At 45.2% G+C, this 17,856-nt stretch overlaps 1 protein-coding gene across 1 annotated transcript; it reads right to left on the minus strand.

Annotated features, from left to right (window-relative positions):
- Window positions 1–1,035: 1,035 nt before the first annotated feature.
- On the minus strand, window positions 1,036–15,981 carry MTNAP1 (mitochondrial nucleoid associated protein 1). The gene is made up of 4 exons (XM_082271802.1): window positions 13,981–15,981; window positions 13,387–13,533; window positions 8,661–8,777; window positions 1,036–1,323 (listed from the first exon to the last, which is right to left on the minus strand). The coding sequence occupies exons 1-4, from the start codon at window positions 15,962–15,964 to the stop codon at window positions 1,295–1,297; spliced, it is 2,277 nt and encodes a 758-aa protein (XP_082127928.1). The 5' UTR covers window positions 15,965–15,981; the 3' UTR covers window positions 1,036–1,294.
- Window positions 15,982–17,856: the final 1,875 nt, after the last annotated feature.

Here is a 17,856-nt window from a genome sequence, read left to right on the forward strand (position 1 = left end):
ACTGTATGGTACTATGTAGGCATGCACTGTATGGTGCTATGTAGGCATGCACTGTATGGTACTATGTAGTAACGCACTGTATGGTACTATGTAGGCATGCACTGTATGGTGCTATCTAAGCATGCCATGCACTGTATGGTGCTATGTAGGCATGCACTGTATGGTACTATGTAGGCATGCACTGTATGGTGCTATCTAAGCATGCCATGCACTGTATGGTGCTATGTAGGCATGCACTGTATGGTACTATGTAGGCATGCACTGTATGGTACTATGTAGGCATGCACTGCATGGTGCTATGTAGGCATGCACTGCATGGTGCTATCTAAGCATGCAATGTATGGTACTATGTAGGCATGTGCTGTATGGTACTATGTAGGCATGCGCTGTATGGTGCTATCTAAGCATGCGCTGTATGGTACTATGTAGGCATGTGATGTATGGTACTCTGTAGGCATGCACTGTATGGTGCTATGTAGGCATGCACTGTATGGTACTATCTAAGCATGCAATGTATGGTACTATGTAGGCATGTGCTGTATGGCAGTGGTCCTCAACCCTGGCCTACAGGGCCCACTAACAGGCCAGGTTTGCAAGATAACTGAAATACATCCCAGGTGATATAATTTGCTGCTCAGTGATTGCAGTACTTTAGTCTGCTTCTCCCCAAGGGAATACTTAAAATCTGGCCTGTTAGTGGGCCCTGAGGACCGGAGTTGAGGACCACTGCTGTATGGTACTATGTAGGCACGCACTGTATGGTGCTATGTAGGCATGCAATGTATGGTGCTATGTAGGCATGCAATGTATGGTGCTATGTAGGCATGCAATGTATGGTACTATGTAGGCACGCACTGTATGGTGCTATGTAGGCATGCAATGTATGGTACTATGTAAGCATGTGCTGTATGGTGCTATGTAGGCATGTGCTGTATGGTGCTATGTAGGCATGCAATTTATGTTACTATGCAGGTATGTGCTTTAAATTCAATGAAAATTATGAGAAAAACAACTTTTTATTAAATAACCGAGCATGAAACAGCAATCAGCAAAACTATTAATATTGTGGAAATACTGAAAAAGGCACCTGAGGTACAACCAATGAAAAATCAGGTTTCAATAAAGGAAAGTCTCTAGAGCGCCCGCCAGGAATGGGGCTCAACAGCTGTCACAACTGGGCTGTCAATGGGACCTCCAGAAGGAGCTCAGACCACACAGGGCAAGCCTTGCAGTGGTTTTTGGGTTGCTGGTGACAATACGGAGTGTTTAAACCTTGCCCACTGGATGAAATGTCTTAGTGGTATTTTCTCCAGCGATCCTGTCCTGAGAAAGGAAAAAGTTCAAAAGAATTTCAGCGAAGATATAAATAAACCATTACACCTACTATATAACCAAATGTATATGACCCCCCCTCCAAATGATGGAGGGCAGGGGTTCCCATTGAAGGGTCCTGGTGATTCTCCTTCATACAAAGACATTGTAGACAACTGTACTCTTTCAACCTTGTGGTAACAGTTTGGTGAAGACCCTTTTGGTGACTGTGCCCCTGCGTACAAAGCCAGCTCCATAAAGACATGGTGTGACCAGTTTGGTGTGGAGGAACTTGATTGTCCTGCACAGAGCCCTGACCTCAACCCTACTCAACATCTTTGGGATGATATGAAACATTGACTGAAGGCCAGGTCTTTTTTGTTTTGGTGCCCAACATGAGGCCAGGTCTTCTCATCCAACATTAATACCTGACCTCACAAATGGGCAAAAGTTCCTAGACAGACACCTTCCAAAATCTTGTGGAAAGCCTTTCCAAAAGAGTGGAGGATGTGAAAGCCACAAAGGGGGAAGCTCCATATTAATGGGGGCGGGGGGGGGGGGGTGTAATGCCCATGGTTTCGGAATGGGATGTCCAACACAAACATATAGGTGTAATGGGTGGGGGAACTCTAGTGTCCTGCACAGAGACCTGCCCTCAACCATACTGAATACCTTTGGGATGGATTGAAGACCTGATGGAAAGCAAAGTCTTCTCATCCAACATCAGTACCTGACCTCACAAACACTCTATCGGCAAGTGGGCAAGAAAAGTAAGTTCAATGCATTGCAATCCTGCACAGTACAGCTGAGGCCAGGGCTCTGTACTAGGTCACTTGAGTTTCTCTGAACTTATCAAGATAGTTTGACCAGTTTGTTGTGGATGAACTTGAGTGTCCTGCACAAAACCCTGAACTCAACCCTACTGAACACCCTTGGGAAGATATGGAATCCTAACTGAGAGCCAGGTCTTTCTTTTTTTTGGTGCCCAATGTGAGGCCAGACGTGTTAGCTAGGTCTTCTTATCCAACTATCTGACCTCACAAATGGGGAAGAAATTCCAAAAGACACCCTCCAAAATTAAGGGGAAAGCCCTTCCTGAAGAGTGGAGGATGTGATGGCCACAAAAGGGGGGATTCCTTATTAATGGCCTGGGGGGGGGGGTAACAAGATCACAATGGCCATGGTTTTGGAATGGGATGTCCAACAAGCTCATATAGGTGTAACGGGTGGAAGGACTCGGGTGTCCTGCACAGAGCCCTCACCTCAACCCTATTGAACACCTTTAGGATGCATTGAATACCGGATGGGAAGCCAAGTCTTCTCATCCAACGTCATTACCTGACCTCACAAATTGGCAAGTAAACAAGAGAAGTAAGTTGAATCCATTCCAAACCCACCTAGTAGGACTGAGGTCAGGGCTCAATACTAAGTTACTTGAGTTTCTCCTAACTCTTCAAGATAGTTTGACTAGTTTGATGTGGAGGAACTCCAGTGTCCTGCACAGAGCCCGAAACTCAACCCTACTGTACAGCTTTAGGATGATATGATATTATTGAATGATGTGGCGCTTAGCTAAAGGTGGCAACTGAAGTGAGACCAAATCTATGTGTCTAAATAAAAAAAAAAGAGTAATACAAACATATAAGTCTAATAATACCCCAAAATCTAAATTTATGTCAATCCTAAAGTAATACTAAAGTCTCGTTTTTTTTTTTTTTTTGTTTTGTTAAAAATAAACATGTTATACTTACCTGCTCTGTGCAGTGCAGTGGTTTTGCACAGAGCAGTCCAGATCCTCCTCTTCAGGTCTCTTGGCCCCTCCCTCCTGTTGAGTGCCCCCACAGCAAGCAGCTTGCTATGGGGGCACCTGAGCGGAGCCGCAGCTTTGTGTGCCCATTCACACACAGAGCCACGACCCGGCCCCATCCTGCCTCTCTCCTGATTGGCTCACTGACTTTGATTGACAGCCATTACTGGATCGAGATGGGCTCAGCTAAGTAGTATAGGGGGGCTGCTGCACACAGAAGGATTTTTATCTTAATACATAGAATGCATTAAGATAAAAAAAAAAAACCTTCTGACTTTACAACCACTTAAGGTGGTTAGTGCTTTCAGTTGATATAAAGTGTTCCCCGTGTGCAGTGATAGGTTCATCAACATAAAGTGCATCTGGTTTAGATAAATTCAATATATACATATAATCAATGCTTCCAGTTAAATAAAGTGCTCTCCGTGTTACATAATAAATTCATAAAGTGCCTCCAAATTCATCAATAAACATAGATATGTGATATAGTGCAATAAAAAAACGAGCGATATCCAAATTACATGCATCCAGTAGATACAACCTTAATGTGGATATAGTGATATTTAAAAGTGCGGAATAGTCCCGGAAATTGATTACATTTTAAAGAAATAGATGGAAGAAACTTAGTGATCTTCAGTATGTGCAAAAACATTTAATTGGTGATTTTCTCTTCTCCTCTATAACATCGTGTCTCCCATTGGGTTCAATACTCCTGGTTTTCACTGCATGTTCTAATCTATTGTGAGGGTGGCAGCTCACCTCAAAGATAGATCTGTACTCTCCTATAGATCAAACACGCTTGTTAGCACGTCTCTCCCCCGTGCTGGTATCGCTGAAGCTCTGCCCGTGTGTGTCCTCCCAGGCTGCTCCTCTCTGATTTGCTCCCACGTTAAGTCATACAGTATGTATAAAGGAATCTGTCAGTGTAAAACCATCACATATTTTGTTAAAAAAAAACAAAAAGTAACACTCACATTTAAGTTAGGAATGATTCGCTTGATCTAGTGACTGTATACACTGCAAAAACTCCTGGTCCAGTCAAGACACAGGGTTGACATTACCCAGATCCTCCCGACGCGTTGTGTCACAACACACGTGACTATATCCGGCCTTGGGAAGGGGGAGGGGGTTAACAACTCAGGGGTCCCCCTGATGAAGTCATGTGTGTTGTGACGCAACGCGTCAGCAGGAAATGGGTGATGCCAAACCTGTGTCCCAGCCAGGCTGGGAGTTTTTGCAGTCTATACAGTCACTAGATTGAGTGGATCATTCCTAACTTAACTGTGAGAGTTACTTTGTGTTTTTTTTTTTTAAATAAAATATATGACGATTTTACACTGTAAGAGATTCCTTTATACATATACAGTATCTCACAAAAGTGAGTACACCCCTCACATTTTTGTAAATATTTTATTCTATCTTTTCATGTGACAACACTGAAGAAATGACGCTTTGCTACAATGTAAAGTAGTGAGTGTACAGCTTGTATAACAGTGTAAATTTGCTGTCCGCTCAAAATAACAACACACAGCCATTAATGTCTAAACTGCTGGCAAACAAAGTGAGTACACCCCTATGTGAAAATGTCCAAATTAGGCCCATATAGCCATTTTCCCTCCCAATGTCATGTGACTTGTTAGTGTTACAAGGTCTCAGGTGTGAATGGGGAGCAGGTGTGTTAAATTTGGTGTTATCCCTCTCACTCTCTCATCCTGGTCACTGGAAGTTCAACATGGCACCTCATGGCAAAGAGCTCTATAAAAATCTGAAAAAAAGGAATTGTTGCTCTACATAAAGATGGGTACACTATAAGAAGGTTACCAAGACCCTGAAACTGATCTGTAGCATGGTGGCCAAGACCATACAGCGGTTTAACAGGACAGATTGCACTCAGAACAGGCCTCGCTATAGTCGACCAAAGGGATTGAGTGCACGTGCTCAGCTTCATATCCAGAGGTTGTCTTTAAGAAAATAGACGTATGAGTGCTGCCAGCATTGCTGCAGAGGTTGAAGGGGTGGGGGATCAGCCTGTCAGTGCTCAGACCATACGCCGCACACTGCATCAAATTGGTCTGCATGGCTGTCGTCCCAGAAGGAAGCCTCTTCAAAAGTTGATGCACAAGAAAGCCTGCAAACAGTTTGCTGAAGAGAAGCAGACTAAGGACATGGATTACTGGAACCACATCCTGTAATCTGATGAAACCAAGATAAACTTATTTGGTTTAGATGGTGTCAAGCGTGTGTGGCGGCAACCAGGTGAGGAGTACAAAGACAAGTGTGTCCTCCCTACAGTCAAGCATGGTGATGGGAGTGTCATGGTCTGGGGATGCTTGAGTGCTGCCGGCACTGGGGAGCTACAGTTCATTGAGGGAACAATGAATGCCAACATGTACTGTGATATACTGGAGCAGAGCATGATCCCCTCCCTTCAGAGACTGGGCCGCAGGGCAGTATTCCAACATAACGACCCCAAACACACCTCCAAGACCACCACTGCCTTGCTAAAGAAGCTGGGGGTGAGGGTGATGGACTGGCCAAGCATGTCTCCAGACCTAAACCCTATTGAGCATCTGTGGGGCATCCTCAAATGGAAGTTGGAGGAGCGCAAGGTCTCTAACATCCACCACCTCTGTGATGTCGTCATGGAGGAGTGGAAGAGGACTCCAGTGGCAACCTGTGAAGCTCTGGTGAGCTCCATGCCCAAGAGGGTTAAGGCAGTGCTGGAAAATAATGGTGGCCATACAAAATATTGACACTTTGGGCCCAATTTGGACATTGCCACTTAGAGGTGTTCTCACTTTTGTTGCCAGCGGTTTAGACATTAATGGCTGTGTGTTGAGTTATTTTAAGGGGACAGCAAATTTACACTGTTATACAAGCTGTACACTCACTACTTTAGGGCTCTTTCACACGGGCGATCCGATCAGATCCGCCTGTCAGTTTTTTAGGCGGATCTGATCGGATCCTCCATGCAGCTCTATGGGGCAGTGGATGTCAGCGGAGACACCTCCGCTGACACCCGCTGCCATCCGCATCCGATCCTGTCCGTGAAATCCAGACGGATGGAAACCCTAATTTTCCATCCGTCCAGGAATCGGATCGGATGAGAGCGGACAGGCGGTCCGCTCTCATCTGATCCCCCATAGAGAGCAGTGGGGACTGTGACACCTCCCTCTCCGCACTGCAAGCGGAGACGGAGCTGTCATCCGCCGGCTCAGCGGGGATCGGCGGATCGATCCCCGCTGAGCAACACGGATCCGCCTAAGGATGTGGACCGTGTGAAAGAGCCCTTACATTGTAGCAAAGTGTCATTTCTTCTAGATTTTAGTATTCTATATATACTTTTGTGAGATACTGTATGATTTAACGTGGGAGCAAATCAGAGAGGAGCAGCCTGGGAGGACACACACGGGCAGAGCTTCAGCGATACCAGCACGGAGGAGAGACGTGCTAACAAGCGTGTTTGATCTATAGGAGAGTACAGATCTATCTTTGAGGTGAGCTGCCACCCTCACAATAGATTAGAACATGCAGTGAAAACCAGGAGTATTGAACCCAATGGGAGACACGATGTTATAGAGAAGAAAAAAATCACCACTTGAATGTTTTTGCACATACTGAAGATTACCAAGTTTCTTGGGACTTCCATCAATTTCTTTAAAATGTAATCAAATTTCGGGACTATTCCACACTTCTAAATATCACTATATCCACATTAAGGTTGTATCTACTGGATGCAGGAAATTTGGATATCGCTCGTTATTTTATTGCACTATATCACATATAAATGTTTATTGATTTATTATGTAACACAGAGAGCACTTTATATAACTGGAAGCATTGATTATATATATTATATTTATCTAAACCAGATGTACTTTATGTTGATGAACCTATCACTGCGCACAGAGAAACTTTATACCAACTGAAAGCACTAAACACGTAAAGGAGTTGTAAAGTCAGGAAGGTTTTTTATCTTAATGCATTAAGATAAAAAGCCTTTTGTGTGTAGCAGCCTCCCCAGCACCCCCTAATACTTACCTGTGCCCCCTCTCTGTCTAGCGATGTCCATGAGTTCCTTGGCCGTCCGGGATTATCCCTCCTGATTGGCTGAGATACAGCGGCGGCGCAATTGGCTCCCGCGGCTGTCAATCAAAGTCAGTTGCCAAATCAGAAGAGAGAGGGAGTGGGGCCGAACGGGGAATAGTGCCCCATCATTGGTGTTAGAGGGAGGAATAGTGCCCCATCATTAGTGTCGGTGGGAGGAATAGTGCCCCATCATTGGTGTCAGTGGGAGGAATAGTGCCCCATCATTGGTATCAGTGGGAGGAATAGTGCCCCATCATTGGTGTCAGTGGGAGGAATAGTGCCCCATCATTGGTATCAGTGGGAGGAATAGTGCCCCATCATTGGTGTCAGTGGGAGGAATAGTGCCCCATCATTGGTGTTAGAGGGGGGAATAGTGCCCCATCATTGGTGTTAGAGGGGGGAATAGTGCCCCATCATTGGTGTTAGAGGGAGGAATAGTGCCCCATCATTAGTGTCGGTGGGAGGAATAGTGCCCCATCATTGGTGTCAGTGGGAGGAATAGTGCCCCATCATTGGTGTTAGAGGGAGGAATAGTGCCCAATCATTGGTGTCAGTGGGAGGAACAGTGCCTCATCATTGGTGTCAGTGGGGGAAATAGTGCACCATTATTGATGTCAGTGAAGGAATAGTGCACCATTATTGGTGTCAGTGGAAGGAATAAGTGCCCCATCATTGGTGTCAGTGGGAGGAATAGTGCCCCATCATTGGTGTCAGTGGGAGCAATAGTGCCCCATCATTGGCATTAGTGGAAGGAATAAAGCTCCAGCACTGGTGTCAGTGGAAGAAATAGTGCTCCATCATTGGTGTCAGTGGAAGGAATAGTGCCCCATCATTGGTGTCAGTGGGAGGAATAAGTGCCCCATCATTGGTGTCAGTGGGAGGAATAAGTGCCCCATCATTGGTATCAGTGGGAGGAATAGTGCCCATCATTGGTATCAGTGGGAGGAATAGTGCCCCATCATTGGTGTCAATGGGAGGAATAAGTGCCCCATCATTGGTATCAGTGGGAGGAATAGTGGCCATTATTGGTATCAGTGGGAGGAATAGTGCCCATCATTGGTGTCAGTGGGAGGAATAGTGCTCCATCATTGGTATCAGTGGGAGGAATAGTGCCCCATCATTGGTGTCAGTGGGAGGAATAGTGCCCCATCATTGATGTCAGTGGTAGGACGTATGCCCCACTGCCTCGATGATGCTGGATGTCCTCCAGCCAGGAAATGATTGACTTGCTGCACCTCCTAATGCACATTGTGAGAAGCTGTTGTGGTGAAATCGGAGTAAGCCATTTCCATCCAGGAGAGGAGCCGATACAACTGTGCAAGACTGAAGGGAAGGTCAGATTTAATGGTCTGTGATTGGCTGATTTCAGTGGCGTGAAGCCAACGCATTGATGTGGATAGCTTCGTCCCAGCTGCCTCTACAATGTATTTTTCGGAATAAAGTGCGTTCTTACGTATGTGGTGATAGTTCCAGGCGTAGCTCAGGACGCAGTATCCGCCGAGCAGCATTGCCAGCCCTCCTATCCCTCCTTTCCTCACATTGATGTATTTGTTGTTGTATCGAGTCCACGCTGCCAGAGACAATAAACATTAAAGTGTTACTCCGCTTTTATTACTGGAAAATTCAGAGAATACCTAAAACCCAACTGCAGGTGATTAAAGCGGTATTAAGGATAACTAAAGGCAAAGCTTTTTTTTAGTTTTGGATAGAGTGGGGAGGGATTAGACCCCCCGTCAGTTTTTATTGCCGTTATGGAGATTCTCCCTCTCTATTTGTCCTGTTTACCATTATCATTGAAAGTGAAAGTAAAAGAAAATCCCAAATTTTGGGTTGTCTCCAGAAATGTAATAGCAGGGAAATCTTCCAATGGGGACACCAGTTCTGGTGATCTGGGGGTCCCCAAGGAATTCGCTTAACGACTTCTGGACCGGAAGGATTTTCCCCCTTAATGACCAGGCCTTATTTTGCGATACGGCACTGCGTTACTTTAACTGACAATTGCGCAGTCGTGCGACGCTGTACCCAAATAAAATTGCCTAAAAAAATGTCCTTTTTTTCCCACAAATAGAGCTTTCTTTTGGTGGTATTTCACCTGTGCGATTTTTATTTTTTGCGCTATAAACAAAAAAAGAGCGACAATTCTGAAAAAAAAAAAAAAAAAAACAATATTTTTCATATTCTGCTATATAACATTCCCCCCCCAAAAAAATGTAAAAATCTAAATTTTTTAACATTTTAGGCCAATTTGTTTTCTGCTACATATATTTGGTAAAAAAAAAAAATCGCAATAAGCGTATTTTGATTGGTTTGCGCAAAAGTTATCGCATCCACTAACTACTGGAAAGATTTATGTCATTTTTATTGTTTTTTTTTTTACAAGTAATGACGGCGATCTGCGACATTGCGGCGGACAGATCGGACCCCTAACTGACATTTTTGACACTTTTGGAGGGACCAGTGACGTTATTACAGTAATCAGTGCTAAAAATATGCACTGTTACTGTAATAATGACACTGGCAGGGAAGGGGTTAACACTGTGGGTAATCAATGGGTTAAATGTGTACCTAGGGGCGTGTTTCTAACTGTGGGGGGGGCGTGGCTTGTGAATTGATCAGAGAGACCTGTGATCCTATGATCATTCCAGGGAGAAGGACGGTCAGCTGAGTTTACAACAGCCGACCGCTCTTCTCTCTCAGCGGGGAGCCATCACGGGTGGCCGGCAGCAATCGCAGCCACATGCCCTGTCCATCGGCTTCCCCGCTGACGAGTGGGGACAGGAGCGCGCCCCCTAGCTGCAGGTGCGCGACCGACGTATACCTACGGCGGTTCATGCAGGAGCGGCTGCCTGCCGCAGTATAACTACGCCGTCGGTCATTAAGCGGTTAATTTGCAGGGATTTCCTTTTACTTCCTGCTATGGGACAGGAAGTGAAAGGAAATCTCCTCAGTAGGACACAGGTGACGAAAAAAAAATCTGACAGGGGTTATAACCCTCCCTTGCTCTATCCAAAATGTAAAAAACAAATTTGCCTATAGCTCTACTTTAACCTCAAGAAACAAAGATTCCTTATATTGCAACTTACCAATTCTTAGATGTGAAGGCTGCATTTGTTTTCTTTTTTAGCCTTACTTTCCTTCATTTTCACCTGCTGATCCTGCCAGTAAGTCATTGTTTTTTAACAGAACAAGCTGTCCAGAAGATGTAGCAGTTAGTGTTGAGACAAACTATTTACTGCTGACAGGGGTGCTTACAATGATCAGCTTTTATTTATTGATGAAAAACCTTCATCCCCAAAGGAACAAAACTGTTACTGTAACTGGTTATAAAGTGTGAGCTGGAGTTTGGCTTCAATTTGTTAGTGTATCCAAATCTGATCCAGTCCATCTAACACTTCTCCCCCCCCCCCCCAGACTGACAATACTGTTGTCCAAAGTTGCCCCCTGTGATCCTTCATCCAGAGTGTGGGGGGCGTTCTATTACAGGTGGTGTGTTACTGCCCAGATCACCAGGTGAAAACGGGGGGGGGGGGGGGGCGCTTAAAAAAATAAACGAATGCAGTCGCCACATCTAATGATCGGTAAGCTGCAATTTATTACATTTCTGGTTTTGGGTTAAATATTGCTTTAAATGCACGTGTCATTAAATAAGTAGTAAATGACTTAAAGTGTTACTAAACCCACAACAGTAAAATCAGTCTGTATATGCAGTAAAGCATGTTTGTTATACTCACTGTAAAACCTAAGGGGTTAATCCTCTGCATTGTGTAAAAAGGCTGTTTGATCCTGTCTTCTCCGATCCTCCCCTTCTTCCACTGTCCCCAATTCATCTCCTGATAGAACACAGCCTTGAGGGCACTCTGCACATCCTCAGTTTGGTGTGTATTGGTAGAGAGTATTTTTTTTTTTTTTCTTGGGAGGGTGCAGGAGATCAGCACAGTGCCAATCAGCACTATCCAGACAGAGTGTCAGGGGTCCTGCATCCTCATAGGACAGTCAGAGTTGAACTAAAACTCCTCCTACAAGCTTTAACCAGACACTGATAGAAGTCACAAGACTGCTATATACTGCTGATGAGAAAAGGTATTTAGCAGTTTATATTTACTAAAATAATTGCATTTCCATGTTCTGTGTACTGTGGGAGAGCAAATATAGTGAATGCATTCTCCTGGGGAGACCAGATATAGTGAATGCATTCTCCTGGGGAGACAAGATATAGTGAATGCAGGCTCCTGGGGAGAGCAGATATAGTGAATGCATTCTCCTGGGGAGACAAGATATAGTGAATGCAGGCTCCTGGGGAGACCAGATATAGTGAATGCAGGCTCCTGGGGAGACCAGATATAGTGAATGCAGGCTCCTGGGGAGACCAGATATAGTGAATGCATTCTCCTGGGGAGACCAGATATAGTGAATGCATTCTCCTGGGGAGACAAGATATAGTGAATGCAGGCTCCTGGGGAGACCAGATATAGTGAATGCAGGCTCCTGGGGAGACCAGATATAGTGAATGCATTCTCCTGGGGAGACCAGATATAGTGAATGCATTCTCCTGGGGAGACAAGATATAGTGAATGCAGGCTCCTGGGGAGAGCAGATATAGTGAATGCATTCTCCTGGGGAGACAAGATATAGTGAATGCAGGCTCCTGGGGAGACCAGATATAGTGAATGCAGGCTCCTGGGGAGACCAGATATAGTGAATGCAGGCTCCTGGGGAGACCAGATATAGTGAATGCATTCTCCTGGGGAGACCAGATATAGTGAATGCATTCTCCTGGGGAGACAAGATATAGTGAATGCAGGCTCCTGGGGAGAGCAGATATAGTGAATGCATTCTCCTGGGGAGACAAGATATAGTGAATGCAGGCTCCTGGGGAGACCAGATATAGTGAATGCAGGCTCCTGGGGAGACCAGATATAGTGAATGCAGGCTCCTGGGGAGACCAGATATAGTGAATGCATTCTCCTGGGGAGACCAGATATAGTGAATGCATTCTACTGGGGAGACAAGATATAGTGAATGCAGGCTCCTGGGGAGAGCAGATATAGTGAATGCAGGCTCCTGGGGAGACCAGATATAGTGAATGCAGGCTCCTGAGGAAACCAGATATAGTGACTGCAGGCTCCTGGGGAGACCAGATATAGTGAATGCATTCTCCTGGGGAGACCAGATATAGTGAATGCATTCTCCTGGGGAGACAAGATATAGTGAATGCAGGCTCCTGGGGAGAGCAGATATAGTGAATGCATTCTCCTGGGGAGACCAGATATAGTGAATGCATTCTCCTGGGGAGACAAGATATAGTGAATGCAGGCTCCTGGGGAGATTAGATATAGTGAATGCAGGCTCCTGGGGAGACCAGATATAGTGAATGCAGGCTCCTGGGGAGACCAGATATAGTGAATGCAGGCTCCTGGGGAGACCAGATATAGTGAATGCATTCTCCTGGGGAGACCAGATATAGTGAATGCATTCTCCTGGGGAGACAAGATATAGTGAATGCAGGCTCCTGGGGAGACCAGATATAGTGAATGCAGGCTCCTGGGGAGACCAGATATAGTGAATGCAGGCTCCTGGGGAAACCAGATATAGTGACTGCAGGCTCCTGGGGAGACCAGATATAGTGAATGCATTCTCCTGGGGAGACCAGATATAGTGAATGCATTCTCCTGGGGAGACAAGATATAGTGAATGCAGGCTCCTGGGGAGAGCAGATATAGTGAATGCAGGCTCCTGGGGAGACCAGATATAGTGACTGCAGGCTCCTGGGGCGAGCAGATATAGTGAATGCAGGCTCCTGGGGAGACCAGATATAATGAATGCAGGCTCCTGGGGAGATCAGATATAGTGACTGCAGGCTCCTGGGGAGAGCAGATATAGTGAATGCAGGCTCCTGGTGAGACCAGATATAGTGAATGCAGGCTCCTGGGGAGACCAGATATGGTGAATGCAGACTCCTGGGGAGATCAGATATAGTGAATGCAGAGTCCTGGGGAGATCAGATATAGTGAATGCAGGCTCCTGGGGAGACCAGATATAGTGAATGCAGGCTCCTGGGTTTAGTAACACTTTAAAGCCTTAAGTTCTATTTGGAACTTTTTCTAAACATAGATTAGAATATATTTTTTTGAGTCTTATCGGGCGGTTCTCTTGAATTTGGGGCGTGTGTGTTTTCTCACCTCTCAGCCCTAATTCAGGAACGGTCTTCAAGGATAATTTCTGGAGCGCCAGCCAGGAAGGCAGCTCGCCGATTCTCACCTCCATCAGCCGCCGTGACGTCAGCGGGACCTCCGGAATGGGCTGACGCTGTGCAGGCATAAATGACTCTAAATAAAGAAAATTAATTTTAGTCACTCACGTTACAGGGCTGCTGTAAAACAACAAAGTTCTCACTTCAACGCCTCGTTCACACCTGAGCGTTTTTCAGCTCGTAAAACACTCATCTCTGAAGTCTCAAAACGCCCAACAAGCAAAATCCCATTCATTTCAATGGCTCCCGTTCACATATGAGCTGTTTTGTCGCCTGAAGCTCAAAAAATACATGAAGCCTATTCCACCTAACAACTGAACTTTTACTTTCTCCATCAACTCATCCCAACACAGTTATTACCAATGGTATTACTCGCCATTCCCTTTTAGGTTGCAAGCTTCCACGAGCAGGGCCCTCCTAACCGTTTTGTCTTAAGTTGTATAGTAAATGTACTGTTGAGTTGAGTTGTACTGTAAAGGGCTACACAAGCTGTTGCTGCTATATAAATATAATAATAAATTACCTGGGTCCAAAGGTCCCGGAGCTACGGATTTGCCCCTTCTCCCATTGGAACTCCTTAAATCTATTTGCTCAGGAACAATTTTCAGTTGGATATAATTGGAGTGCAGTTCTGGAATCCACTGCAGTCCCAAAGAGCAATTTCTTGATAACTCATCTCTGACCAGCCATGAAGCCTTGGTCCCGATAGTAGGGATCAGGTCTAGTTGACCCTCTAAAGTCTTCTCAATACTCTTCAATGCATCAGATTCATGAGTCTGCAATTGGCGAGACACATCCGGTAATTGTAGAAGATCGCCGTGCCTTGGAAACTCGCTGTGAGGTCTGTGAGAGGAGGAAACCATGGAGGACGGCAGAAAAGAAGAACTTGGCTCAGAAAGTAGCTCAGGTTTCTGGAAATGTTTCTCATTAAAAGAACCTTCAAAACCATTTCCAAAGCTACAATGATCTTCTCTTTGCATTCTGTCCTTCATGACTTTGGAAACTTCCTCGTATAAAGGTAAATTAATGCCAATGTTTCCTGTTTTGTCTATGGCACCTCTAAAACTTCCCTTGTGGTTTGGCAAAGTCCCATTGTCCTCTGAGGCCTTCAGGAATTCGGAGCCTCCTGGCATTGCTTGAAGAGCTGATGTTTGAGATGGTTTGACTGTTTCATGAAGCGGGTCTGTTGGCACCAATGAAGTAGCCACCCTTGGGTTCTGTAAAATTTTCTTTTTTAGGTTTTGCTCTTTGGCTTCCACCAATAAAGCTTTCCTGGAAACTTTATCACATAAAGGGGACTTGATGCCAAGGCTTCCCGTTTTCTCTATGGAACCACTAAAATCTTCCTTGTGGTTTGGTAAAGTCAAGATGGTGTCATCTCTTTCATTTTTGAAATATTGTTCTTTGGCTTCCACCAAAAAAGCTTTCTTGGAAACGTCTTCATAAAAAGTTGACTTGACATCAGCGCTTCTTGTTTTTTTTATGGCACCTCTAAAATCTCCCTTGCGGTCTGGCCAAGTCCAGTTGTCCTCTGAGGCCTTCAAGAATTCGGAGCCTACTGGCAAGACTTGAAGAGCTGATGTTTGAGATGGTTTGACTGTTTCATGAAGCGGGTCTGTTGGCACCAATGAAGTAGCCACCCCTGGGTTCTGTAAAATGTTCTTTTTTAGGTTTTGCTCTTTGGCTTCCACCAATAAAGCTTTCCTGGAAACTTTATCACATAAATGTGACTTGATGCCAAGGCTTCCCGTTTTCTCTATGGAACCACTAAAATCTTCCTTGTGGTTTGGTAAAGTCAAGATGGTGTCATCTCTTTCATTTTTGAAATATTGTTCTTTGGCTTCCACCAAAAAAGCTTTCTTGGAAACGTCTTCATGTAAAGTTGACTTGACATCAGCGCTTCTTGTTTTCTTTATGGCACCTCTAAAATCTCCCTTGCGGTCTGGCCAAGTCCAGTTGTCCTCTGAGGCCTTCAAGAATTCGGAGCCTACTGGCAAGGCTTGAAGAGCTGATGTTTGAGATGGTGTGACTGCTACATGAAGGGGGTCTGTTGGTACCAATGCAGTAGCCACCTCCGGGCCTTGCAAACTGGTCAGAGTGGTGGGGCCCTCTACGGGACAATGATCAGATCTGTTCTCTTTTTTATCAATTAGTTGGCTATTGCCATTTGCTTGCTCTAAAAGACTATTTTGCATGTCTTTCTTCGAAGGCTCCTTTTCCTCCTCTTCAAGCATGCTTTTTGGGGTCCTACTAGAGGAGGATTCCAGATGTTTGTGTTTCTTTTTATTAGGCTGTGTCTTTTTAGTCATTTCCATGGTGTCATCCCTTTCATTTTTTAAGTATTGCTTTTTGGCTTCCACCAGTAGCCCTTTCTTCATCCCTGTTTTTGGACTTTTCTTTGCCTGCTCTATTGCGCTTAGGTTGTTTTTGGCACCGATCATCTTACAGTGCGGTAAATGGGACTTCAGCCTTTTGAAGGCCTTCCCACAGTATGGACAGGTTTCCATGCCAGGTGGTGGATCTTTCACTTCTAAAAAAGGGCAAGAAATACAATTTAACCATGGTGATCATATAGATTCTACAACAGTAGCATCCAATCAAATATACAGTACTGTGCATCTCCCCCAATCAACAATGACTATTTGTAATCCTTATGTATGCTTTATTTAGGAAGGTAGATTATATTTACTTGTTTCACACTTTTTTTTTTATGTTTCTTAAGTTACTTCCTGGTTTATGGCCTAGGCCAAAATGATGTCATCCATCCCAAGAGTCTTCAAGGGAGGAGGAGCTTTTTCTCAGCTAAGCACACCCTCCTACCTGCATGCCTGAGCTAAGGGCAGATGGATTTATGGAAGTAAATGCTACATCACAGGTGTCAAACTGGCGGCCCTCTAGCTGTTGCGGAACTACAAGTCCCATGATGCTTTGCAGTTACAAGTATGACTCCCATAGGCAGAGACATGATGGGACTTGTAGTTCTGCAACACCTGGAGGGTCGCCCGTTTGACACCCCTGTGCTACATGAACTACCTGCCCTTACTCAAGATGGCCACAACTAGAACTGCTAGGGGGGTCATTTTTTAAAGTGATTTCTCACACGCAAAATAAAGCATAGAGACATGGGGGGGGGGGGGGGTCACATAAATTCCCAATAAAATACATTTATGTTTTTTGGTTGTAACATGACAAAATTTGGAAAATTTCAAGGGGGTGTGAATACTTTTTCAAGGTACTGTGTATGTATATACAGTATATATATTAGGGATGCACCGAAATGAAATTCTTGGCCGAAGCCGAATAATAATGAAATGTTTGGCCGAAGGCCGAAAGCCGAATACCGAACGCGGTGTTTCGCATTTTTTCCATTTATTTTGCCAATTTTTTGTCCTCTCTCTTGTCCTCTCATGTCTCTCTCTCTCTCTCATGTCTCTCTCTCTAAATGTTACTGTAGGGAATGGGATTCAGTGCACACTGCAGCCTTGTACCATAGGGTTAATGTTAGTGACACTGTAGGGATTGGGAAGGATGCTGGGAATGGAAATCAGGAAGCATGCAGGCAGCCTTGTAAATTTTAATTGCAGATACAGGGCACTGGGCAGGTCAGAGTTAATGTGGTAACATCAATTACTCAGTGACAGTCAGTCAGTGTTAGTGTGGACTCGATCAGATTATACAGTGACAGACAGTCTCTCATAGTGGTGGTAGTAGGAGGCTGGAGGTGGACTAGTAGGAGCCTGGAAAGGAGCACAGCCGCATACATACATTACTCACTCGTGCACTGCAGCCCGCCCCACACATTCAGTGAGTCTTACTCTCCTCCCTAGTTTTTTCAATGGCACATTCAGGAAACCAAACACGCCGTGAGTAGCGGCACAGCGGAACCAATCAGGTGTGCAGGCACGCGTGATTGGTTCACTGTCAAAGTTAGTTCTGACGCCGGAAAAAGCAGCTGTAAAAACGTGCTTTCAGTAGCTTTTTCCATTGGCGTTATTGCACGTTTTGCCACGTTGCTTTTAGCAGCGTTTTTTTTTCTTCCATTCAAAATCAATGGTTCCCTATGGGAGCCTATTGATTTGAATGGAGGTCGCACCGCAACACCGCAAGTCGGATCCGACTTGCGGGGCGACTTGCGCTGTGAGAATCTTGAGGGGGAACTCCACGCCAAAATGAGACCGGAGATAGGCATAATCAGCGGAGACGTCGTCGGAGGAGGACCGGAGGAAGAAGACAGCCGACAGCCGACAGCAAAAGAGCAGAAGACCGGAGAGGAGAAGAAAAGAAGAGAGGACAGCAGAAGAGGGGACAGCAGAAGACCCCGGAGACAAGAACACAAGAAGAGGGGGACAGCAAAAGAGCAGAAGACCCCGGAGAGGAGAAGACAAGAAGGGCGGACAGC

The sequence above is a fragment of the Pelophylax lessonae genome, assembly GCF_965119305.1.
Source record: "Pelophylax lessonae genome assembly, chromosome: 11".
NCBI classification, from domain to species: domain Eukaryota; kingdom Metazoa; phylum Chordata; class Amphibia; order Anura; family Ranidae; genus Pelophylax; species Pelophylax lessonae.

What these genes read in the sequence shown, in the direction of transcription:
- MTNAP1 (XM_082271802.1), bottom strand. Translation starts at nt 15,964, where the DNA reads ATGGAAACCTGTCCATACTGTGGGAAGGCCTTCAAAAGGCTGAAGTCC. An exon ending in TCCGGGACCTTTGGACCCAG is followed by an intron (nt 13,534 to 13,980) that starts GTAATTTATTAT and finishes TTCTTTATTTAG; the next exon opens with AGTCATTTATGCCTGCACAG. An exon ending in CTGGAACTATCACCACATAC is followed by an intron (nt 1,324 to 8,660) that starts GTAAGAACGCAC and finishes TTCCTTTCTCAG; the next exon opens with GACAGGATCGCTGGAGAAAA.